The 26,612-nt window shown below is 44.4% G+C and overlaps 1 protein-coding gene and 1 non-coding gene across 5 annotated transcripts in view; both read right to left on the reverse strand.

The window, feature by feature from the left end:
- ppip5k1b (diphosphoinositol pentakisphosphate kinase 1b) overlaps positions 1 to 20,513 on the reverse strand; it is a 34,901-nt gene extending 14,388 nt beyond the window's left edge. For 3 of the 4 annotated variants that reach the window (XM_067235527.1, XM_067235528.1, XM_067235526.1), the window contains exons 1-19: positions 20,443 to 20,513; positions 11,707 to 12,340; positions 10,911 to 11,106; positions 10,524 to 10,614; positions 10,320 to 10,405; positions 10,057 to 10,211; positions 9,664 to 9,765; positions 9,137 to 9,298; positions 8,596 to 8,717; positions 8,015 to 8,116; positions 7,707 to 7,793; positions 6,768 to 6,843; positions 6,560 to 6,669; positions 4,427 to 4,512; positions 4,093 to 4,218; positions 1,432 to 1,553; positions 1,170 to 1,352; positions 841 to 982; positions 172 to 395 (exon numbers count right to left, since the gene is read on the reverse strand). In XM_067235527.1, the coding sequence (XP_067091628.1) occupies positions 172 to 395; positions 841 to 982; positions 1,170 to 1,352; positions 1,432 to 1,553; positions 4,093 to 4,218; positions 4,427 to 4,512; positions 6,560 to 6,669; positions 6,768 to 6,843; positions 7,707 to 7,793; positions 8,015 to 8,116; positions 8,596 to 8,717; positions 9,137 to 9,298; positions 9,664 to 9,765; positions 10,057 to 10,211; positions 10,320 to 10,405; positions 10,524 to 10,614; positions 10,911 to 11,106; positions 11,707 to 11,874 (2,340 nt within the window). In that variant the 5' untranslated portion in view covers positions 11,875 to 12,340; positions 20,443 to 20,513. Of the gene's footprint in view, positions 1 to 171; positions 396 to 840; positions 983 to 1,169; positions 1,353 to 1,431; positions 1,554 to 4,092; positions 4,219 to 4,426; positions 4,513 to 6,559; positions 6,670 to 6,767; positions 6,844 to 7,706; positions 7,794 to 8,014; positions 8,117 to 8,595; positions 8,718 to 9,136; positions 9,299 to 9,663; positions 9,766 to 10,056; positions 10,212 to 10,319; positions 10,406 to 10,523; positions 10,615 to 10,898; positions 11,107 to 11,706; positions 12,341 to 20,442 lie in introns of all 4 variants that reach the window. The other variant, XM_067235525.1, reaches the window with a different exon arrangement.
- Positions 20,514 to 24,915: 4,402 nt separating this feature from the next.
- LOC136942638 (U2 spliceosomal RNA) lies at positions 24,916 to 25,105 on the reverse strand. The gene has a single exon (XR_010876632.1). It is a non-coding gene; the product is annotated as a U2 spliceosomal RNA (small nuclear RNA).
- Between the last annotated feature and the right edge of the window lie 1,507 nt (positions 25,106 to 26,612).

Consider the following 26,612-nt stretch of genomic DNA (forward strand, 5'->3'; position numbering starts at 1 on the left):
AGTAAGACGTAGACAGAGCGGGAAAAAGAGACAGTCAAAGAGGTCCACCAGGTCCTCATTCCTCACTCCTGTGTGTTAGTGTGTGTGTGTGTGTGTATTGACGTGTATGCTTGTGTGTGTGTACTTTATGCAATGTGTGTGTGTATGTATGCATGTGTCTCCTCCTCCCACCTGTGGTATGACTATGTCTGCGAGGGCGCGGGACAGTCTGAACAGCTCCAGCGTGTCCTCTAGCCCCAGGGAGGAGTTGTGCTGCGTGTCGTACTTCACACAGTCATAGATGTCCGGGATCTTGCTGATGTCGTAGCGGCCACTCTTCATGCGGAAGTCCCTCTCCAGCTTGGACCAGCGCTGCAGCATCAGCTCCAGGGTTTCGCTGTGGTACAGCTGCAGATCTGGAGGGGAGGGCAGGGGGGTAAGGGCACACATTGGTGGATGGTGAGGACGGAGAAGTTAGTCTAGAAAAATAAGCTTAAGGCTATGTTTGGAATTACAAGACAATCAAAAATTAGTCTGGATATATAAGTGTTAAAGATTGCCTGTGACAGACTTGATGCCTTGTCCCATATAATCCAATTAGATATCCCCTTTCTAATCATGGGTTTTATTCAATATTAATATTAGCTAAAGGGCTTTGTGAAGGTGAGATCCAGTGTGAGTTGGAGCTACTGATGATGAGCACTTTATGCTATGAGGTGCCAAAGATGCTCATTACAAGAGCATGCAGGTTTAGGGAAATATCTGGTTACAAGCCACCATTGTCAGAATGATCAAAGGCAAGTCGGCATTTTTGTGAATACATTTACAGTTCTTTTATGTCAGGCAGTGCACAGGCCAAACCTGCGGACTTGGGGTCTTCAAGTCTTTTGCGGATCTGGGAGGTGAGGCTCTGGATGAGGGCGTACACCTTGTCGCATGTCTTTACTGGGTTTTCTATGATCTTCATAGAGTTGACCAGCGATGGACTGCCTGTAGGGGCCAGCTGGAACAGCACAGTCACACTTTGAGCAGGACTAGTGGACTAGGTAGCGTGTAACAGGTGTTGTAGTCCCTATAGTACTGTTCAAGTGTTGATGTGCTGGTACTTTATAATGTATTCGATTATGTCAGTTGTTGACAGTTTAGGCTTAATATACAAAAAACCTGACAAGATCAACACTCTAATGCACCTTTTCATAGTCTGCCTGGGAGAAATCCTGGTCTTTCTGCATTATCTCATGCAGATGGGCTTTGACCCTCTGTTGACAGTCCGTCAGGGAGTCACTATCACTGTCCAGCAGACCGTTCATGTTGGCACTCTTCACCATCTGCACCAGGATTGGCGTCAGCTCCCCTTCTAGGGCCAACAGACCCTGCATGCAAGCACACATTGGTACAGTATAGACATGATGCAGACAGAGAGAGAGACAGAGACAGAGAGGAGAGAGAAACCTTGGCAAATGCAGCCGCGGTCATCTGTACGCGGCCCTCGTCGGAAGCGTAGATCTTGAGGTCGTGGCGGTAGGTGCTGTGTAAGCGCAGCAGGCCACAGCCAGGAAACCCGGCGTAGTCTCCTACATGCAGAGAAACAGAACACAGACAAGTCAGTCCAGAGACAACAGGAGACGAGCAGGGGAGAAGCAAGGGTTACACAGGTTAGCCTCATGATGATACCATTCTGTATTTAATTAGCAGACACTTATCTAAAGCAATATACATGGGGGGATTTGAACTTCTTGTCCTGCAGCCAAATGCTCTACCATCAATCCATATCCATCCTCAACGATACTTTCCTGTGACCTACAGACATGGCTTCTTGACCAAAACACTTTCTGAGGCCCAAAGCACAAGGACACAGAATTTACACTCAAGCTGGGTTAAAATACATTTCAAATACTTTGAGTGTTGGCTTGAGATTGTGAGATTTTTTAAATATTTTAGAACAACAATAAGTTCCAATGAACAAGCCAAGCTCAATGAAGCACATACACTATATTGCCAAAAGTATTCACTCATCTATCCAAATCATTGAATTCAGGTGCACAAAGCAAGGGCCATAAAGACATGGATGAGCGAGTTTGGTGTGGAAGAACTTAACTGGCCTGCACAGAGTCCTGACCTCAACCCAATAGAACACCTTTGGGATGAATTAGAGCGGAGACTGCCAGCCAAGCCTTCTCGTCCCACATCTGTCCAACCTCACAAATGCACTTCTGGAAGAATGGTCCAAAATTCCCATAAACACACTCCTAAACCTTGTGGAAAGCCTTCCTAGAAGAGTTGAAGCTGTTATAGCTGCAAAGGGTGGGCCGACATCATATTAAATCCTATGGTTTAAGAATGGGATGTCACTCACGTTCATATCTGTGTGAAGGCAGACGAGCGAATACTTTTGGCAATATAGTGTATCAAGAATGAGAAAGGATTTCTAGGTTTTCAAATGAGAGGAGTGGAAAAACTTGAAAATATTACTGGAAGTCAGTTCACCTGCAAAAAAAAACGGGTATGTCACGTGTAATACTGGGGAGAAAAACGGAATGTGGTTCATAAGAATTATGTCAGTCTTTGGAGTAAAAACAAGGCCATGAACTACAAAAACCTTAACCTTACTCGTGCATTCAACACTAGTAGTCGGACGTAAGGTCAGAGGACGCACAGTCAAAGGATTTTGCCAGTAGAGTTAGTGAGAGATGATCTGCATCAAATTAACAGCTTCAAAATCGCTGAGTCACCTCAGAGGGCCAGGCGGCCACCACACGGCTTACACAACAACTCCACCACAGAGGATGCCGGACCGCTCGCCAGATGAAAGGAGATGGAAAGAAGAAGGTTAGTTGATGAAATGAAGGGTGAAAACTTGGCAGAAGATGGCGGAAGGCGGCAGTACGAAGAGTGCACAGTCCAAGCCCTTCTCTTACCAATTGGGGACTCGCAGCCAAGGGACCTGCGGCCACCAGCTAGGAGTTTACAGTGCCAGAGGTGAGAAGAGAACATCAGTTAACAGAAGACCTCTTACTTTGGGTATCGTACTGTGAAACTCCTGTAAATTACGTGGCAAAAGGGAGAGGAACAGTGGCATGTTTTCTTATCTGTTTGGCTGTACTAAATATTAAGTTTTGCTTTCTCTTTTCTGGGCTTGAAGGATAGCTTCATGTATTTGCAGGACTAGATAGTTGAATAGAACAGAGGGTGATTTAGAGAGCAGTCATAAACATGAATATACGTAGAGATATATTCCAGTGAAAGCTGTGTGCTCCAACAAATACATCTTCTGCATAAACTCCCAGTATGCCATGTTTATGCCCACATTTACACCCATGCAGCAGAAAAGCACAATGCAGTCAATGTTGTTAGCTACACTATAGATTAGGATCAATGATAATCTTTACAGTGCAGTGTGTACAGTATACATCAATGTCAAGAGTGTCAACCCTTTCAAGTAACTAATCAAAGATTTGGATGAATAGTAGATTGAGAGCTTGAAAATCTGTCTCTTCAGCTAACCCTGAAACAAAACAGTCTGCGGGTTGCATGTTGAGAATGCTGTCAATGTGACCGACATTCAGTTGGTACAGCAGACGGAATCACTGGGTGAAAACCCCATAAACAATAGCAGGCGTGCCCTCCATGAGTGTTCACTATGTCAACACCAAACTGATGACTAACGTTTCTTTCAGTCATGGTAACTTGGACATAGTAGACTATAGCCTGCCATTGCAAGACCAATTCTCATACGTATTGGTCTGGAACCTCTCAATTCATTTTACATTTCCAGTGGACGTTATCAGGGGCAGGCCAAAATGTCTCTGGACGCAATTGGATAGATAAAAACGAATTAGAGCGACATCGAAGAGGCCTCAATGGCACTCCAGGCCGGGTGGGAATCGGTTTGAATAGGTGGGTGACCAGACCCATCTGACAAAGAAAATAAAACACAAGTTTGCAGTTTGGTCTGCTTTCCATTTTGTGGAAAATGCATGTTTTGTACATGCATTGTAATACATGTATGGTATGTTATAAATGTACAGTGTGCTTCTCATAAGAGCACTACTATGCTATTGTGTGAAGAGAGTGAGAGATAATGTGAGTGTGTGTGTTGTGTGTGTAGACTACCTTGTCCTCCAGGGTACATGCAGCGGAAGGCCCTTCCCAGCTCCTCAGCCTGGACGCGGCCTGCAGGGGTGAGCTCACCACCCCACTTCAGTACCAGCAGCAGAGACGGACCATCTCTCTGAGAGTCTGGTGTGCACACAAGTTCAAAAGGTACAACCAGTGTTGGGGTATTGTCTGTCTCAGCCCATACAACAAAAACGTATATTATTTGCAATCCCAGTTTTTATTGTTAACAGGGTCATTTTCTTCTATTTGTGGTCCTTCATCCATTTTACGTCGTCAAATGCAAAATATGCGCATACACACAAACACCACCGTGGCTCAGTATTCCTACCTTCTTCCTCACTGGAGGCTTTAGGCTGTCCATTAGGCAGGTGTGTTAGCTGCACCTTCCTGTTAATACCTGAGAAATGGCCATACCTGGCGTATGCATACCACACACACACACACACACACACACACACACACACACACACACACACACACACACACACACACACACACACACACACACACACACACACACACACACACACACACACACACACACACACACACACACACACACACACACACACACACACACACACACACACACACACACACACACACACACACACACACACACACACACACACACACACACACACACACACACACACACACACACACACACACACACACACACACACACACACACACACACACAATGGGGAGAAGATAGATAGGGCAAAGGTCTAATAATTTAGCCAAACCCATACAGTGCTATACATTGACATTTTGTTGAGCCAGTTGGGGTCAATTTAATATCAAGTCAGTCAAAAGCAAAAGTAACACTTTCCAACTGTTGAAATGACTTTGAGTTGTCATTGACTGAAATGAAACAGAAACGACCCCATTGCTGTTGGACATGACACACCTCTGACTCCATATCAACCAACCAGCTAAAATGTGAGCAGGTGCTCAGTCTATCAGTGAGTCGCTATGCCACGTGAGCTCCCATGTTTTTCTAAATGTGTTTGCATGCATGTTCTCAGTCAGACCCACTGTGTGCTAATCCTCTATGTGCCATACCAGAGCCTGTCCTTTGGCATCTGACAGGCTTTTGGCTGCTCTTAGAGTCAGTGCGGTCTGAAAGTTGACACCGTCAGACTCTGGACCCCACCACTGTAGGTTCAATGGCCTCCAGTTAGCTAAATACCGTGCTCACAATAGGATGTCCGTTAAGGCTACAGCTGCCCTACGCACTTGGCTTAAACCTGTAATAAATGTAGCGCATCCCACAGCTAATGGCATCATAGTTTCAGATTAAGATTAAGCGTCCCTGAAACAGACATTTAGTCGGACACCAGCTGGAGCGGGTATGTTGATGGCACTGAAATGAAAGGGTTTGATGCAAGATATACGATCAGTGTTTTCACCACTGATCCCTTATAGACTTTTCATGTGCTGCCAATTAAAAATAGATCAAATGTATATGGAGAAGGCTGCTGGACCATGTCCAACACACACCAACTAGGTGTCAGATGTGCGGGTAACCATGTTATTAACCGTGGTTATGGTTGCTGAATCGCACATGGTTAATAATGATCCAATTCCATCAATATCCACCTGATACCTGTGGATAATATGATAGTGAATGTGGTCTGTTGAGCTTGGGGTACATAGAGAGGCTGGGGGGGAGGGGGGAGATAAGGAAAGAACAGAAGGTAGGATGTCAAAGACAGGTGGGGAGGGGCATTTAAAGGGTGACATGCAAGTCCCATGGCAGCATAACATTAAACATACTAACACACACACACACCAGACTTGTAGTGACGATTGCACGTAATGGTTCTTTGTTAAAACTGTGGCTAGGCGGTCAGTACAGTCAGTTGTGTGATTGTGAATGGAGGTTAAAAGGTGGAACAAGGAGGAACCTCGCCCTTTAAAGAGACGGAGGATGTAAAGGGGTGCGTACTGAGTGTCATTCAAGCTGGATTCCCTTTGGAGAGAAGGAAGAGGGGAAGAGAGAAACAGGGGGAAAGGAAAGATAAGGGAGAAAAGAGTTAGAGACTACAGGAGGGAGGGAATGTTCCAAAAGTGAAAAAAGGAACTAAAGTTATGAGTCTTGTTTAGTGAGTCTAGAACATTGATTGCCGTGTGTAGGATATCAAGCAAAAGACAGCATTGACATCGCAGCTAGAGCATCTCCTCTACAAGCACTGGAGACAGAGCAGATGACTAGATATGAATGGGTGAGATGAAGAACAACAAAATGGAGTGTTCGAAAAGAGCGTGTCAGCTATGTGCTTTCTCCATGTGACACCGGCATGTAAATGTGCGTCTGTACCTTTGTGCATGCACTTTCAAGCATGTAAATGTGGATGCACTGACGTGTATGACATGAGTTTGCAAAGACCTTTCTGGGATGGTGATCATTTTTGTGCACGGCCGGCCAGAATAAGGTCGTAAACAGATCACTCACATTTCTAGGACGGTCTTGAGTTGTTCCAGTTTGGATTTCTTCTCCTCGATCTCACAGTCAGTATGCTGGCCTAGCTCGGCTAACAGCAGACGGGCTATGTCCAGCACTTCCTATAGACACACACGATACAGTTTACCCACAATAAAGAAAAACACTCATACTGATATGATCCAGTATGGCTACAATATGCCTATAGTAGTTGACTGACCTGCAGCTGTTTGGGCTTCTTCAGCTTGAGTTTCCCAGACTTGTAGCCTCCGTACTTCTCAAACAAATCAAAAAACCTACAGACACAACAAACCTGTCACTTCAATACTGCAGGTCAGGGGTGTGTGTGTAATGGGGTCAGAGAATATTTAGGTGAAGGAAGACTAGTGTGTGAGGAGAAGGCTAAAGAGACCACAATTACATCTTATTCATTTAGCAATGCTTTTATCCAACACAACACACAATTAGTACATGTATAAAGTATAGCAGAAGATTAGGGATCAGAAGTGCATAGTTCTAACTGCTGCAACAACGAATTGATCAAATTTGATTATTAAAAGAGTTGGCAACTAATTTCGATTCGTTGTGTCGCGCGACTATTACGCTACTCAATAAGTCGCGGAGATGTTTGAGTATTAAAAAAAATTAAGTTTAGTTGAGCGCGGAGCAGAGCAGAGCAGAGCGGAAGTCGGGGAAAGACCATTGCAGACCATGTAGCTTATATGCAGGTAACAACGCTAGTGGTAAATAAGTATTTAGCTGGTCGGCTCCATGACGCTGATGTAGCTGTCTGTCTTACTGGAACGGCGCATCAATGCGTCGTTGCTAACGTGTGCTGACGTTGTGACGTTAGGCTAGCACTAACGTTCCTTCTGCCACACAAGGCACTTTTCGCCCGAAAAACTTAATTTTTGCCTAAACCGTGTAAATCCCTACACAAGCAATGCAATCGGGACCAAGACGAACATTTTGACACCGACGTTGTCTATGTAGTACAAATATTGAGGGATCCTTAGGGGTGGGAAAATAGTAATAATAAATATATATGGGAGAGAACAATGGTTGTACTCGCCGAAGGCTTGAGCCCAAAAGAACAATACTACAGTGAAGCAAGAACGTCTCAAATACCGGTACTTAATTACAGTACAACAATACTAACAGTGGGTGTCTGACTTCCATCTTCATCTTCTGTTTGGGGGTGCGGTCCCCGTGGCGGATGATAGCGATGACACAGCGCAGCTCCATCCTGCAAGAAAAATTATGAGGGGTGAGTCCAGGCAGACACCCGATCCTTGATCAACATCCTCTCACTTCATCACATGATAAGGGCCAGCTGGCTTGAAGGTTCACCCAGATGACTTACACTCATCATTAAAGGGAACTTCATGAATGATCAGAGGGCAGTTAACATACTGTAAGAGCTCTGATGAATAACATGTCATTTCAGTCTCCAGTACAGGTCCTTACATGGTTCCTGAGGTGGTGGGGACGATGGGGATGTCCTCAGCCTCCATGGGGATGGACCAGGGGATGTGGAACTGCGGAGCAAGCTCCCTCATCACCATGTTCCTGTTGGGGAGACTAGTGTTACGAATCCGTGCTGCCACTGGGCCAGCTTGGAATTGTAGTTTCCACTTGTGTTATTTATGAGAGCATTTTAGTCAACACAAGGTTTTGGTTACCCTGCCTAGACACTAGAACTGTAAATGAGAGGCTAAGTGAAATGTAACCCTGACATAACTGGTCACCCCAGGTTGGAGGGAATTACTACCACTCCTTTGGAGGCTGACAAATGATTAATACATCAAATCAAACATGCAAGATTCAAAATTTGCCTTGCAGAATAAAATTATACAGATACAAAGTCGGTCCAAAGTTAAATTAAGTGTTGTGTTAGGTCAAATAAAATTAGCAATTTACAAGAAACATTTACAGGCTAACTGAACATGTATCAACATGGTCAATTTAGCACAGGCAAATCTTGTAAAAATGCTAATCTACAAAGTAAATATAATATAAAGAGTGCATTAGCTCATGGCTTCTCCTACCCCAAAACCTTGGCACAGTCGTCATAGTACTTCATGGAGTTCTTTACAAAGCTGAAGCCATTGACGTCACAGACAAAGGAATGGCCATTCGCTCTCAGAAGGTCGAAACCGCACACAGTTTGCTGGAGGGAGAAAATGGGTACAAAACTTACAACAAAATTATATATACAACAAAAGGCAATTGAATATCAGTCAAGGCACTTTTCAGCTGAGGAAATGGGGTGCATCGTGAGAAAAATCCCCCCACGCTCAGTTCTTTCACAAAGGCATGGGGGAAGAAAGAGAAACAAACTTGTAACCCAGTTGGGAGTATTGAAACAGGCACACTCCAAGGACCTACATGAGTATACCTCACTTTAATTGGGTGTCAGGTATATAATAATGAATAAACTATTCATTTGGCAGGTGCTTTTATCTAAAACAACATACAGTACAGAGGTGATCCTCCAACCGACTGCGACCTGATTGATATAAAAATATGATATGCAAACAAGTGTTCTAACCTACCCTTTCTAAATTAGACCCAGTGGGCAAGTCTCACCTTAAAGGCCAGGCAGACTTTGCGGGCCACCAGTTTCTCCATGGCCGTGAGCATGACCGGGTAGCGGATCTCCTTCCCCTCGCTGTCCCTCTCCACCTTCCCGTCCAAGGCGGGGGACTTCCGGGCCTCAGCGTGGGCGTAGTCTGGTCCCACGGTGTACACCTGCAGCCATGCACACAGTCAGGCAACAGCAACATTACCTACTGTACAAAGTCAAGCTATTCAAATGTAAGTATATTTGGGCCAAATTAGTTCAGTGTTTTACCTTGTACCATGCAAACAAACAAGCAATCCTCCATGGAGTGGTAGACACACCGAATACAGTGCAGTGCACCCACATGCAGTAGTTCCATGAAAACTTCCAGAGTGAACATGTTGTATATACAACACTTACCTTTCACCAGAACAAAACGACAGAGACTGCATACAGTAGTGTAAGACGGTTCATACACACACACACACACACACACACACACACACACACACACACACACACACACACACACACAATTGTTAAAAGCAGGTACCTTGACATCCGTTCCATCCGTGGGCATGAACTCCTCGTAGATGTAGGAGCCAGTCTTTCGTACACTGCTCTCTGGGGAGTACACACTGCTACGACTCCCTATCTGGAGAAGAGAAGGCCAGGAACCAGATAAACTCCATTAGTCTATCCATCTACTGGGTGGGAGAATAAATAGGCCTTGTTCTAATACATGTGACAGTAGAGCCTGCATCCATTAAGCCCAATAATAAAAAATTACATTGCTACATCATAATAATGATGACTTTATTTAGCAGACACTTATCAAAAAGTCTCAGCGAACCTGAGACCTCTTCAACTGCAGTCAAATGCTCTATCACAGATCTATCCCCAAAATGACAGTTGTGCCCGCATCCTTCGTGAAGCCCTTCTATACCTTTCTGAAGAGCCTCTGGCTTCCTCCTCCAGCGGAGGTGGGGTAGTAGATGTAGACGTTGTGGTCTTCGGCACAAACAGGTTTTTCCACAAACGGCTTGGGAAACACCTCCCCATTCACTTCCACATGGTCCTCCCCTTCTACCAAGCTACACTCTGCCAGAAAGACACATGGTACGGCCCATTACAGACAAAATAGGGACTATGGGATGGGGTTTCTCAGAAGAAACTCTGGTTAGTTACTGTACAGGAAAGGAGCCTCACCTTCTGGTCTGTCTGGGTCACGGTTCAATACAGCGTACCGAGGAAGGTCAATGCCTTCCTCCTGCAAGATCCTGTATACCTCCCTCCTGGGGAAGAAACAATGAGATTTTCAGGTGTGTGTGTGGAAATGGAAGTGATAAAGAGAATTAGAAAGTCTGAGAGAAAGAGAAAGAAAGAGAGAGAAAGAAACTTCAATACTCCTACCTATCCTGAATGAAGTATTGCATGTTGAGATCATTGATGAGTAGTGGATTTCTGAGTTTGGCATACTCCACAGCCTTGTCCAATGGGAAACCTATAAAACGACCCCCATATACACATTCATACACACATGGGGGGAAAAACCACATTCAGAAAAATCCCATACCACTGTACATACAAATGTCCATGTTCCTGTACATTTACCTGTATATTTTTGATAACAGATTGTCACACATGAAACACCATGTACACAAAAAATCATGTTACATGACTAAGCATTACTGTGCGTGAATGGCTGTGTGTGCATTCTCTGTGGCTTTTCTTTTACACTACACTGTGTGTGTCCACATGAATGTATGTCTGGGTGCCCATACGTACGTTCGTGTGTACCTTTGGAGTGGAACGATATGAGGCAGTCGCATAGGGGCCAGTTGTCCACGGGCTCGTTGAGAATGACCTCTTCTGGGAAGATGACCACCGTGATGTACTCAAACTTGCACAGCCTCTCCAGGATCTGGGTCATGGGCTTGGAGTTGGACTTCTTCATCATGGAGCAGATGCCCACCACAATCTGCCTCTCTGATGGCTGAGCGGGGAGGGGAAGGGAGAGAGAGATGTTTGAATTGTTACATGTCAGAATAAAAAAATATATATATAGGTAATGGGAGGGCGGGAGGGGGGGGGGGAGAGAGAGAGAGAGAGAGAGAGAGAGAGAGAGAGAGAGAGAGAGAGAGAGAGAGAGAGAGAGAGAGAGAGAGAGAGAGAGAGAGAGAGAGAGAGAGAGAGAGAGAGAGAGAGAGAGAGAGAGAGAGAGAGAGAGAGAGAGGAAATTAAACAATGGCTGCCTTTTATAGCCACATCAGCACAAACAAAACAATGTCTTTCTATACTGTTTACTTACTACATCCCTCACTTCCTTCCTTTACAAATACATTTTTCTGCTCTTCTCCCTTTTCTATTCTCACCAGTCCACCAAACAATATTACTCCTTTATTCCTTGCATCCATCCCCTCTGTAGTGATAATACCTTTAGCTCTCCAGTCTTCCTTCTGACCATTTAATCCTTTCATCTCTCATCCCTCCAAAACACTTTCATTTACATCAGTGCAACGTAATCACTCCCTGAAGGGTTCAACTACATACAGTCAGTAGTAGTTGTCTTTGCAGCTTATAATTCCTTACTCACCGAATCATCCTCCTCTTCCTCCTCCAGCTCCTCTTCCTCCACTCCCCTGAACAAGTCTCCCTCGTTCTTCATGCGTCTGTCCTTGGGACCTGTGTGGTCCTCATCCTCACTACCAATCACAAACCTGGGAAATCCGTCTGCCTGGCCCTGGTTGAAAGCCTCTGACATCACAGAGACAGGATGTCAGGGAGGCTCCGGTAGCTCCTCATGGCAGTCCAGGCCAGTTGGTGCCCACAGCAGGGGGTTGTGGGTAAGAGGAGGACAGTGATGAAGGATCTATATACAACCTCACTGTCTCAGACTCGAGGCAGGGCAGACACTTGCGAGGACAATGAAGACTGATATGGAGTGAAGCGTAGCGCAAGGGGGGAGGAAGGGTGGGGTGACAGATGAGGTAGAAGTAGTTTATACGAGGGATAAGGTGGCGTAATTTTCTAGCAGGTAGACGGGAGTGTTGTCTTCACAGGGGTGAGATAGAGAACGTTTGGGGTAGATGATGGGTGTAAACTGAGGGTGAAGGAGAGCACCCCCAACATCAAGAACAAAGTCTCATTCTCCAGAGCCGTACTGATCTGGCCCCCGAGTCAAAACAAAGTCTTCGATGGACTCTCACGATCCTTGCTCTAGTCCCAACCTATTGAAACAGAAACAACGAGAGAGAGGGTGGGGGGGGTCATTTTTCCATCTTTCATTCTTTGACAACAAAATACATTTTTCAAAGCACATTCATGTCTACCCTGCTTCGAGAAATATTCCCCCGGCTTGAAACACAGACCTTGTGATAGGAGTCGAGGACAACAACAAAATCCAAAGCCTCATGAACAGTTCCCTCTTGGCCTGGTTCCTGTGTGAAAGTCTGCAGGCAGCCTAATGACACTGTCTCTCCATGCACCCACTGATTCAGCTTAATTCAACTGGCCTAAGTGCCAGGCCACTGTTAGGGGTTGCCATGGCTACATACTGTAGCCTGAGGAGCAACACTGTCTTCCTTTTGTGCTTCCAGGAAGATGTAGTGTCATCTTACACTAAGTTGAGAGTGATAAGTGCTCCTTAAAATCGATTGCCTTGACTTACAGCGCAAATCACCCCATCTCAAAATGTTCAAGGTTTTAGTGTAGTGAAAGGGCAGTCAATATCATTTTTATCTACTGAACAGACATTTATAGTTCAGTCCAACAATAACTGGTCCTAAAGCTTTGATTTGCATAGGAAGGAGCCAAACAGAAACTAAAAACATTGTTTGGTAACACTTACACAAGCAGCACTTGGCCAATATATTTCAACCTGCATACCAGCAAAGAAAGTGGTGTATGAAATAAAAACTAAATGAGAACAGCATTACGCATCCATAACCCAAGCCTGCCAAAACTTGTCCCTTGTGGAAGGTTTTTCCCTCCACCAACAGTGTGCCATTAATTGAGGCTTTTGGATGTATATAGTAGTGAGTCAACTGACACCAGACAATTACATGGATTTAGCCTAATCTGCTCAATGTCTCTCTGTGAGGTATTTTTTTATTGTGAACACAAAACACAACACAAAGCTGGTTCACAGAAAAAGCAACCAGAGGATTTCAAAAGGCCTGTTTGTGTCATATGGTCTGGCCTGCTTCCTTCCTGGTCCACTCACGAAATGGTGAACACTGTTACAAGGTGACATTCCCACAAGACCACAATATACAGACCTGCAAACTCCTCAGAGTAAAAAAAGGTGACAGTGTCGCGGGGGGTGGGGCGTGCCCCGGCTCGATTTTTTGTGATTTTAATATGCAAATGAAACATTTCTGAGTGTGACTTAAAGGCCATGTTGCAGGTTAAACATCACTGATGATAAATGGGTACATGAAGCACTCAAGATATGTATATAATTTAAAAAATCTCCAAGTTTTGTCTCTAAATGGCGTTAAAGACCAGTTTTTGTCGTTTTTGGTGTTAGCATTAGCATATTAGCGCAATTTGGTGATGACGTCACGTTGGGGAGACTAGGCATAGATATCCATAGACATAATATAGACAAGTTTACGCGCCAAATCCCAGGGGGCCGCCATAACTCTACACAAATGCATTTCATTTCCGACGGAAGTGGTTTGCAAAGCGTCTGCCGGTGTAAACACAGCGATGTTGATGCTAGCTTGGGATCACGGTTCTACTACTTTGACATACTTGTCGTTTGACATTTACTACTGGATAAGTTGCCAACGTCGTCGCCATACTTTTAAGTACATTTTAGAGTAGATTTATAGTTATAAAGCTTTTGCCAATCCATTATTTTGTAGCTTTTAACATGGAGCAAAGGCAATGTCAGAAGATGACTTTAGTCGGTGATTCATTAGAACATTTGTTGTCTAGCTCTTCAATCTCTCAGCAAAATGTAGGCTAATTATTTGGCTAAAGGATGCCACACGTATCAGACAGAAGTTGTTCTATAAATTCGTAGCCCGACATTAAAAACATTTATAGTCGGTTGACTGATCGCGTTGTTGTACCCAGTCAAAGGAATAAACACACAGGAACATCATGAACATTCAATGGTCTTGCCAGTTATCCTGGCAAAACATGTAGCATAATGTTCTTTATTTATTGCCAGGACACGGTCCAAGTAGCCTAGGTATACATAACATTGAAAGCTAATTCGTTTGGAATTTCTAGGCTATTGATGTTACATGTTGATGTTCAGCCTATTTAATTTAACAACTTCAGAAGGACAGGACAAGACAGGCAGTACACTGTTAGATATCCTTATTTAAGTGGATTGTCACTGCCTGAAGTGCCTACTTATTTATCTATTCTTCCTATGAACCCGGTTATGACTGCTTTAAACAAGCACCGGTTGGCTACACACCTCATGCCGGGCTTTTACAGATGTGTGTATTGGCACTTTGAAAGGTTTGAATTATTATATCCACATATCAATGTATAATTATTAAATCCACTGCAACAATAGGACAAAGGAACACCAACAAAATGTGAATAGCCTACAAACAATAAGCATACTACTGTAGTATAACTGTAACAGGCTAGAGGCGATTCTAGGTTTTAAAACTGGTGGTCGTAGCACTCTATCTAACCACTCGTTCAGGTGCTTTCTCGAGTGTTTGCAACCAACTACCGCACACGTCGTTCCCGAACCACTTTTCTTCATGTTGTAAATTGTATATCCTCTTTGTCACTGCGATATCAGTGCTTTGTCGGCACAACGGAGCTAGCTAGCAAAACAAACCCAGCCCGCCAGAACGGAAGTGAATTGCATCGAAGGGAGGAGTTTAGGAAGTAGAGCGGAAACGGCTCATAAACTTGTCTATAGATATCTATGGAGTCTAGCCTCAGATTAGTACTAGAACTATGGCGAATGACTGCAACTCACCAGGGCGCTTCACCAACTCCACTCATTCTCCTCGGACCATCTAACTACATAAAACATTTACACAATTTCTCCAGAATGAAACACTTTCTGTTATGTACGCTATTGCAGCTTTGTCCCAAGATCTCTACAGACCATGCAGCTAATTTAATGCTCAACACTTGAACACATGGGCTTATTACTTGAAAGAGGAACTAGAGATGGTACAATTTCTGGGGGAAATTGTAGGGCGTGCGTCGGTTGCAGATGGGTCCGTTTGTTATGAAGCAAGCCGAACCCCCTTTGAAACTAGCTATTCTAACAATAGGCTGCAAGGTGAACCACGAAAAGTATTTTAGAAAATGATTCCCGCTCCACAGTCTGGCATCTACACAATCTTTAGCTCATAAAAAAGAACGATTCGTGCTAAGCTACCAAAAAAAAGTTCGTCGCTGAAATTCCAGTCGATTATCGTTGCGTCTGTTTTATGCAGAACTAGTTTCTTCAGAGCGTAATAGGATTTTGGTGGAACGGTAACACGTCATCGTTCTACACCAATAAGGTAGCTGCTTTTTGTCAACATGGATGGATATGTTTGGCAAATAGAGGATGGGACCTTGCACGTGACAGAAATTCGTCCCCTGACAGTGTTTTGCATGTGATACACTGCGGCTGCAAAAGTGCGTGTGAGACAGGCAGATGTTCATGTTTTTCTGCAGGACTGTGTTGCACAGACTTATGTCGTTGTTGTAATTGTGCCAACACAAAAGAAACTGAGGAACTGGAAGATAACTGTCCTGACACTGACAGTGAGGACTGAGTGTCCTTAATCTGTTATACCTTATTCTGTTTTGTACAGTTTTATATATCATATTTTTCATTACGATTGTTTTTATGGTTGATCAGTGTTTTCATTTGTGGAAGAATGAATGAATGAATGTTACAACAAGGACATAAGTCTCCCCCCCCCCCCCAGGTTAATGTAATAGCCTAGTTTAATAACTAATGTAATATTGCACATATTTTCGTACTATTTCCCCTAAAGCAATAAGGTTAGGCTACTTAGAGACCTTCCACTCATAAAGTATGTTCTAAATGGCATAAATGCTGCCAATTATTAATTGACATATTAATAATTGACATATTAATAATTGACGTATAGGCTACTGACCAACGATAGCCTATCGATTAAGGTACTGGAAAGCATGTACACTGTCTGCTTCATTTGAGCTTGATAGGCTAAGCATTCTGTAGCAAATAATAACAATAAACCCACTATTTATTAATTAAAACTACTTCTGCATAGTAATGCACCGAAAATACAAACTTAAGCAAAGGCAGCAATCGCTACAACAGACATGTGCAATTTAGCTAGCAGGGGAATAATACAAACAACAAAGATCACCATTTAACTTAATTTAAATTAGCAAGAATATAGAATACAATAACAGGCTTAAATTAACTGACAAGTTAGCTAGTTATACGACTTCTCAAAGACGCACAATCTCAACTGCGGTGTGAAGCGCGTATCCATGCTATTCTCCGACATGCACTCTAACAATCACATAGACGTCCTAAAATTTTGTACAGCCCTATTTCTGATACCATGGCGGCAGAAATTTTGTCTTGGCGGGCCGCCACGGCAAAATAAACATAAAGGAAACACTGTGACGTGCAAAGTCCCATCCTCTATTTGACAACCATATCCATCCATGTTGACAAAAAGCAGCTACCTTATTGGTGTAGAAGGATCACGTGTCGAACCGTGCCACCAAAATCCCATTACGCTCTGAAGAAACTGGTTCTGCATAAAACATAGACGCATCGACAATCGACTGGAATTTCAGCTACGAACTTTTTTTTGGTAGCTTAGCAGCATTTTTTTTATGAGCTAAAGATTGTGTAGATGCCAGACTGTGGAGCGGGTTGAAACGATAACAGGGTTCACCTTACGGCCTACAACGTTGTCACAGTGTTTTTCACATGGAATCGCGATTCAAACAGTACCATCTGCTAACTGAAAATATGCCCCCAAACACGTAAATAAGCTTGATATTTATTTAGGGGGAAATGGCTAATTCAAAAGAAGTTTGCTGGATGCGATCATTGTCAGTAAAAAAAAAAGCCGACCATTTGGTCTCAGTCTAGAGCCCTGAATGGAGAAGCTGCATGAAGAAGCTACGAGCCAGCTAGCCTGGCTTATGTTGCTAGCCAAACTTCACTGAATGTGCCGGAATTGAAAAACGTTTCTTTTGACATAACCTAGTTTAGCCTGTGGCATTGAAGACAGCGACGCCCCACACAAGCTTGAGTTTAAATATCTACATTATTTAATGTGACATTACTTACTGCACATGCAAGTCTTGAATTGCTTAAATGTATGATGCTGCCAGTACACCACGGCACGATATATAGTACTTAAGCTACTACTAGTACCTTAAGTACTATCTACTAGTACTAGTAACTAGCTAGTACTGTGCAACAGTCTATCCCATATAGTGCTAGTTCAATCCAGCCTAGCACATATAGGCTGCCCTTCCTCTGGTTCTACACGATTCACGTAAATGATCCAATTGACCAAGAAAACGGCGATTGTCGCCGAAAAGCGACAAGTTTGCAGGTCTGAATATAAGACTTGACGTGAATCAATACAGTGATAGACTATTAAAAAACAATATAACAACATAAAACCAAGCAATTAAGCTGGCAACTATCTCAATTTCTCACACACCCTCAGTCTTCTAGTATTTACATGCTCACTAAAACAGCTAACTTGAGGGATAACGGTCTCCTAAAAAAGAATAGCTACACCATGCCACCTCAAACAAGAAGCCAACAATTCAACAAGCTACCGCCTGAAGGCCAAGATTACTTCTTATTGTCAGAACGCATCAAAAGAAACATTGAAATAGGCTACCAGAAACCTGGAGAGGAAATGTAACTGTTTGAGCAGCTTACTTTTTGTAGTACACTTCTGCCAAAGCATTTCTTATCTTGACCTTGTGTGTGCCCAAGTGTAACCCAGACCCCCAGAATAGCTTTTGCCCTCGTATGTGGTCATAGAGGGAAATGAGCCAGGGAGAGGAGGGTAGAGGGCTTGTAAGAGGGGGTTGAGATGATTGGGTGTCGGGTGCCAAAAACCCCCAAGCTCCTCAAAAGATAACTCATCATCATTCGCCTCTGGGGCGTTGACAGGCGGCACTAAACCAAGAGGAAGCCCATCTCACTGACCTCAGGTCAGGGAACACTAAGAGAGAGGAACAAACTCGTAAATAAATAGCTACAAAAGTGTAGGGACACTCATCGCAGTGCTGCAAGGAACTGAAGTAGGTTTGAAGAGGAAGTCGGCTAAGAGGTGTCAATAGAACTATTATGGGCCGCTGTACTATTGGTACTGGATAATAGCAAGGTTTCTAACCCAATAACTGTCACTCGTTTCTTTTACAGTTTATGGTCACATGGGAGGTGGCAACACATACGCTAAGATAGAATGCTAACCCGTTAAACTATCTATAGCGTTCTGTTTCTTGAATAATCTAAAACAATCTTGGGTTGGGTCATTCAACAGCAAGCTTCAATCACCCCTCTTCCCAGACTTCCATTCTACCAAATCACATCATTTTCTCAATGTCAGCCTTCAGATTTCATTCTTTCCATCCCTTCATGCAGTCACTTCCTTTGACTCCTATAAATAAAACGGGAAGCAGATTAAAAACAGTGCCACCGTCTCCCTCTGCCATCGACCGCCTGTGAGTCACCCCCTCAGACCGACTGTCCAACCCCAATAAAGGCTTTTAACCTTTGAGACAGTTTACAGTTGGTTCCCTTCCATCTCCATAAATGAACGGAAAGAAGGTCATTAGCTCACACAAAGACACTCGCTTCACTTTTAGCTAGCAATGATAAGACCAACAAATGACACAAAAAACTGTGATGATAGGCTGTGCAAACAGAGAAGCTGTATCATAACTCGAAGGTTTATGAGGGGAGTGAAAGAGGTCGACAACAGAAGGAAAAAAAGGCAGCATTCAATCACTTACTGGTTGATAGTGACTGCAGACCTACAGGTGTTTTGGAAGAGGAGCTGTGATTGAAGAATCATTGTGTTATCATCCCTGCCATTCATAAATACTGAGACGGAACAGACAAGCAGGTCGTTGACTGAGGTACCTCCGATGCCAAATCATTAACAAAACGGTTAATGATTATATCTAAGAAGCCCAAGGACAATAACATAAATGTATGAACGTAGATATGCACTTAAGCTGGGCCCCAGGAGCACAGAATAACCTCGGAAAAGATAAGACGCACCTCTAATGTTATTTCACAACAGTAGGTCTGAGCAAAGACTGAACAACAAAGGGTTCTACAAAACTCATATTTTCCTGCCAATTAGTCTGGCCAAACCAGCACAGAAGTTATTCTAGAAGAAGACACTTCAGTACAGAATCCATCAGAAGAGGCTTGTCACATTTATACATCAACAGATTACCTGCTGATGTTTACCTTTGATAGTGAGGAAGGTTTCGGGAACTTAAATAGGACTTTCAAGATTACTGTATAGTTGTGGTTGATAAATCTGACTGAAAGTCGACCTGGTCATCCCCATCACAAAAGGGTCAGAGCCCCCTGTCTGTGTGTCTGCCTGCCTGCCTGCCAGCCAGCCAGCCAGCCAGCCAGCCAGCCAGGCAGCTCTGGGTCACTCTTCATTGGATGGGGTTCACTCAGACAGCTCAATATACATACTAATACTGTCTGTTACTTTCAACTGAGCACGAATGTGCAATAATGTGATTGTAAACAAAGACCAATAACAGATGTGAAGGGTGTGTCAAACTATACTGCAGTCTTAGCCTAAGGCAGAGGGTGTTGTCACACTGAAATGTTTCCCCAGTAAGAGTAACTCTTTATTCTTAACTTTGACACGTCTGACTAATGTGCCAAGTTAAATTATTCCTACTTGAATGACCTACTTTGGAAAATGTAATCTTTCGTTTTCGAATCTTAGATTGTCATCAATGTCTAGTGAAGGCTCTTAAAAGGGGAGGACCTGGACACATTCAGGTGACTAAATGACACTGCAGCTGACATTTTACGAAGCTAACCTAATACCTGGATATTAATGCTAAGATACCACCTCCATCTTATTATGATATTTTACTCCAGTTATCAATCAAATAACTTGGAATCTGTCATTTGAGGTGTCTGTTACAATCGTAGGTTCCCTGGCACGCGTTCCCGCATTCAGATACGCTCAACGTTGCCTCCTTGTCTAAGTGTTTCAAATTAGCCGGCTGAGTGTGTTAATCTACATGACCATCCGAGACATAATTAACTTTTAGACAATGTAGTTACAAAGCACCAAGCTGTAAATTCTAAAAAGAATGGCAAACTCACCGCTTTCGAGTTGTAGCCAGCTGTCAACTTCCTTGTCCCTTGACAGTTGTTTGCAATGCTGTGCACGCGCAAATTCACCCCAGCCGAAGTTGTAGATCGGCTTCCTTTTTTTCTCCTTTGAAGTGAATGTGTCCTTTAAAACGAAACTGCTGCGTTACTGCCATCTATCGTTTGGAGTGTAAGGAGTCAAATTACTTCACAGAGAATACAATGGCAAAATATATAACTTCAAACATTAGTCGTCATTAGTCGTATTAATAATCTGTGGGTCAACGGTCCGTGTAGGCTACCTGATGGCCATTCGTTTTTCTATTTTGCAACCCGTGTTGACAAACGCAAATTGGAGCGGGAGGGAGAGAGGGGGGGGGGGATTTCGGATGTCAGAACCAGATAATGGGAAAATTCTTGGTTTCCGTTATTTTGTTTTATTTTGGAATCATGGAGTAACCATATAACACAAATGGTATGACGAGCCATTTACTCGTTTGTTTGATCGTCCATATTATGCATGCTGGCACAGGTGAAAAAGAGAGAGAGGGGGAGAGACGTGTAATGAATGATTGGACGTGTTATTACTTCCGAAGTTCAAGTATTTTATAGTCAGATGCACAGAACAACACAGGGTCAGACTGGGCACTGAAATTCTTAGGAAAAGACAAAACAAAGCAACCTAGCATAACATAACATGTAAGTACACAGAACATAGATTACATCTATGATAAACTAAAATATTATAAACCTCCTAATATACAATATTCAATACATTTTACTAAACCTCTAAATACACATAGGCTAATACACATAATAACCTATACTAACCTTATAAACCTATACTAACCTAAGACAAGTGAAGTACAATAGTGCAGTATTGCTGATAGTGCAACCGGTAGCTGAAATAACCTATACTAACCTTATAAACCTATACTAACCTAAGACAAGTGAAGTACAACAGTGCAGTATTGCTGATAGTGCAACCAGAAGCTGAAAGTGACAGTGTGTAAGTGACTAGTGAGAAGTGTATCAGTGTCCATATCAATGTCCATTCAGAAGCCTGATGGCCCTTGGAAAGAAACTGTTGTCCAGTCTGCATGTGCCAGACCGAATGCTTCGGTATCGCCTGCCAGAAGGCAACAGGGTAAAAAGACTGAATGATGGGTGGTAACAGTCTCCTAGAATCCTGCGAGCTTTCTTGAGGCATCGTGTGTGGTAGGTGTCCTGTAGGGCTGGGAGCTTCCTGCCGATGATGAACTCAGCAGACCGGACCACACTACGTAGGGCCTTGCGGCCCCTGTCTGTGCAGCTCCCATACCACACTGTAATGCAACCAGTCAGTATGCTCTCTATAGTGCATCTGTAAAAGTTAGTGAGGATGACTGAGTCCATGCCAAACTTCTTCAGTCTCCTCAAGAAGAAGAGGCGTTTCCGGGCTGCTTTGACCACCTTGTCCGTGTGAGATCATTGCTGATGTTCACCCCGAGGAATCTGAAGCAGCTGACCTTCTCCACTTCGGATCCGTTGATGTGTATGGGGTGCATGCTCCTCCTCCTGCCGCCTCCTATAGTCCACAATCATCTCCTTGGTCTTGCTGACGTTGAGAGAGAGTTTATTGTCCTGACACCATGATGTCAGGGTATCAACCTCCTCTCTGTAGGCTGACTCGTCACTATTAGAGATGAGGCCCACGATGGTTGTGTCGTCAGCAAACTTAACAAGGAGGTTGGAGCTGTGCGTTGCCGCACAGTCGTGAGTGAACAAGGAGAACAGGAGAGGGCTGAGCACACAGCCCTGGGGGGTGCCTGTGTTGGTGATCAGTGTGGATGAGGTGCGGTCACCGATTCTCACCACCTATGGCCTCCACGTCAGGAAGTGGAAGATCCACTTGCAGAGGGAGGTGATTAGTCCCAGGTCCACAAGCTTAGAGACAAGTCTGGAGGGGATGATGGTGTTGAATGCTGAGCTGTAGTCAATGAACAGCATCCTCACATACGTATTCCCTTTGTCCAGGTGGTAGAGAGTGGTGTGCATAGTCAGAGCGATGGCATCGTCTGTAGACGTGTTGGACCGGTATGCAAACTGCATAGGGTCCAGGGTGGGCGGCAGCGAGGAGCAGATGAATGATTTGACTAGCCGCTCGAAGCGCTTCATGATGACAGAGGTCAGTGCTATCGGGCGATAGTCGTTCATACATGTGACCTTGGTGTTCTTGGGCACAGGGATAATGGTGGTCTTCTTGAAGCAGGTGGGGAGTACAGACAGACTGAGGGAGAGGTTGAAGATGTCACTGAAGACCCCTGCCAGCTGGTCAGCGCAGCCCCTGAGGGCCCTACCTGATATGCCGTCTAGGCCAGGTGCCTTGCGAGGGTTGATGTTTTTGAAGCACTGCCTCACCTCAAAATGAATGTAAAAAATCTTGGAGGCTTAAGACTTTTGCACAGTACAGTAAATACAGGATGTAAGTACTGTAAATGTTCTCTGGTGGTGTCTGTGGTCCGGAGTTTGTGAAATAGTTGTTTGTATTGGCCCTAACGGTAATGTAAGGAAGTGTCATATTCTGAACTTTGTCTGCTTATGGAAGGCTGAAACAACAGCATCACTGCAGAGCTAAACATCTCAGCTTGACTCCAGTCAGTGTTTATGGATCCATGTTTCATTAGCTGTGGTTAAAATGACAGCAGAAACCTTTAGTATTTCTGCCAGGTTGACTTGAGGAGCCAGCTCAGTCCGTGTTCTCTTGGCTGTGGTAGAGAGAGCTTGCAGTACCAACACACCAGTCACATGAAATATCCAGTCAAAGCCTGAACAGAAACCCAAATGGAGATGAGAGGACCACAAAGCAGTGGTTCAGGGAAAACCCATTTCAGAACAGGCATTTCTCTTTATGGCTCTAGGTTTGTAGTGGGAGCAAATCAGAGATAGTTTGGCATGACTGCCTTATGTGAAATACGTAGTACATTTACATTTACATTTAGTCATTTAGCAGACGCTCTTATCCAGAGCGACTTACAGTAAGTACAGGGACATTCCCCAGAGGCAAGTAGGGTGAAGTGCCTTGCCCAAGGACACAACGTCAGTTGGCATGACCGGGAATCGAACTGGCAACCTTCGGATTACTAGCCCGATTCCCTCACCGCTTAGCCATCTGACTCCCACAGTCAGTACTAAGTGTGATCTACACACACCAACATTACCTTACCCACCGCAGTATGTGAGCATTTGTTTTAGACACTTTGTTTTCCCCAGTGAGGATCCCTCGGATTTTTGAAGCTCGGATTCAGGAGGAGCAATGTGGATTTCGTCCTGGCCGTGGAACTGTGGACCAGCTCTACACCCTCGGCAGGGTCCTGGAGGGTGCATGGGAGTTCGCCCAACCAGTCTACACATGTTTTGTGGATTTTGAAAAGGCGTTCGACCGTGTCCCTCGGGGGCTCATGTGGGGGGTGCTCCGGGAGTATGGGGTACCGGATTCCCTGATCGGGGCTGTCCCCTGTACGACCGGTGCCAGAGTTTGGTCTGCATTGCCGGCAGTAAGTCGAACTTGTTCCCAGTGAGGGTTGGACTCCGCCAGGGCTGCCCTTTGTAACCGATTCTGTTCATAACTTATATGGACAGAATTTCTAGGCGCAGCCAGGGCGTTGAGGGGTTCTGGTTTGGTGACCTCAGGATCAGGTCGCTGCTTTTTGCAGATGATGTGGTCCTGATGGCTTCATCGGGCGTGACCTTCAGCTCTCACTGGAGCGGTTCGCAACCGAATGCGAAGCGGCTGGGATGGGAATCAGCACCTCCAAATCTGAGGCCATGGTTATTGACCGGAAAAGGGTGGAGTGCAATCTCCGGGTCAGGGAGGAGATCTTGACCCTAGTGGAGGAGTTCAAGTATTTCGGGGTCTTGTTCACGAGTGAGGGAAGAATGGAGCACGAGATCGACAGGCGGATCGGTGCGGCGTCCGCAGTGATGCGGGCTCTGCATCGGTCCGTTGTGGTGAAGAAGGAGCTGAGTCGAAAGGCGAAGCTCTCTATTTACCAGTCGATCTACGTTCCTACCCTCACCTATGGTCACAAACTTTGGGTAGTGACCGAAAGAACGAGATTTTGAATACAAGTGGCCGAAATGAGTTTTCTCCGCAGGGTGTCCGGGCTCTCCCTTAGAGATAGGGTGAGAAGATCGGTCATCCGGGAGGGGCTCAGAGTAGAACCGCTGCTCCTCCGCGTCGAGAGGGGCCAGTTGAGGTGGATCGGGCAGATAAGGATGCCTCCTGGACGCCTCCCTGGTGAGGTGTTCTGGGCACGTCCCACTGGGAAGAGGCCCCGGGGAAGACCCAGGACACGCTGGAGGGACTATGTCTCTCGGCTGGCCTGGGAACGCCTCGGGGTCCCATGAAGAGCTGGTGGAAGTGGCCGGGGAGAGGGAAGTCTGGGCCTCCCTGCTTAGGTTGCTGCCCCCGCGAACCAACCCGCGGCAGATGATGGATGGATGGGGAAGTGCACCGTTCGAGGTACTGCAATACCAGGTCGATGCGTGGAGTGGACGGAGCAAGCCCCTATTCCATCTCTCTGTTCCAAAATCTATTAAATATATGGTCCCCGGGTAGGGGACGTATCAGATATTAAACTGATAAGAAACAGATTTTTTTTTCTTTTGATACTTTTATTGTTACGTAACTGTTGAAAATTCACGTTAACAAGACACTTTAAAACATTTTCCTAGTTTCTTTGCTTAAAAACATATCTTTTGTTTTCTGTTTCTTTTAAGATGTACAAAAATGGCAAAACAATTGTAAAAATTTGACGAGTCGGCCTACAGAGAGGAGGTTGATACCCTGACATCATGGTGTCAGGACAATAACCTCTCTCTCAACGTCAGCAAGACCAAGGAGATGATTGTGGACTATAGGAGGCGGCAGGAGGAGGAGCATGCACCCCTACAATTCAACGGATCCGAAGTGGAGAAGGTCAGCTGCTTCAGATTCCTCGGGGTGAACATCAGCAATGATCTCACACGGACAAGGTGGTCAAAGCGGCCCGGAAACGCCTCTTCTTCTTGAGGAGACTGAAGAAGTTTGGCATGGACTCAGTCATCCTCACTAACTTTTACAGATGCACTATAGAGAGCATACTGACTGGTTGCATTACAGTGTGGTATGGGAGCTGCACAGACAGGGGCCGCAAGGCCCTACGTAGTGTGGTCCGGTCTGCTGAGTTCATCATCGGCAGGAAGCTTTACAACAGTTTCTTTCCAAGGGCCATCAGGCTTCTGAATGGACATTGATATGGACACTGATACACTTCTCACTAGTCACTTACACACTGTCACTTTCAGCTTCTGGTTGCACTATCAGCAATACTGCACTGTTGTACTTCACTTGTCTTAGGTTAGTATAGGTTTATAAGGTTAGTATAGGTTATTATGTGTATTATGTTTATTTAGAGGTTTAGTATGATGTATTGAATATTGTATATTAGGAGGTGTACTATATTTTAGCTTATCATAGATGTAATGTTCTGTGTACTTATATGTTATGCCAGGCTGCTTTGCGTTGTCTTGTCCTAAGAATGTCAGTGCCCAGTCTGACCCTGTGTTGTTCTGTGCATCTGACAATAGAATACTTGAACTTCGGAAGTATTAACACCTCCAATCATTCATTACACGTCTCTCCCCCTCTCTCTCTTTTTCACCTGTGCCAGCATTCATAATATGTATGATCAAACAAACGAGTAAATGGCTCTTCATAAGATTTGTGTTATATGGTTATTCCATTATTCCAAAATAAAACAAAATAACGGAAACCAAGAATTTTCGCATTATCTGGTTCTGACATCCGAAATGGACAAAACGATATACGACCCTATTTTTCAGTTTTTGCAGATACCAGCATAAAGGATATGAAATGATCAAGGTATATTCCATATTACCCCCCCCCCCCCCCCCCAAAAAAAAATAAATAATAAACAACAACAAACAAGTCATTACACTTAAATGTGGGTTTGAGTTCCTAAAGTTACGAAACGATATTACGGCCCTATTTTGCGTTTGTCAACACGGGCTGCAAAATAGAAAAACCAATGGCCACAAGGTACACGACCCACTTTTCTCCAATAGCCTAATATTGTTCATATTTTCGTTTCTTTTTTTTGCCGCTTCATAACTGTAGGCAGATGCAAAGCCAGAGGTTT

The sequence above is a fragment of the Osmerus mordax genome, chromosome 4 (genome assembly GCF_038355195.1).
Source record: "Osmerus mordax isolate fOsmMor3 chromosome 4, fOsmMor3.pri, whole genome shotgun sequence".
In the NCBI taxonomy this organism is placed as follows: Eukaryota; Metazoa; Chordata; class Actinopteri; order Osmeriformes; family Osmeridae; genus Osmerus; species Osmerus mordax.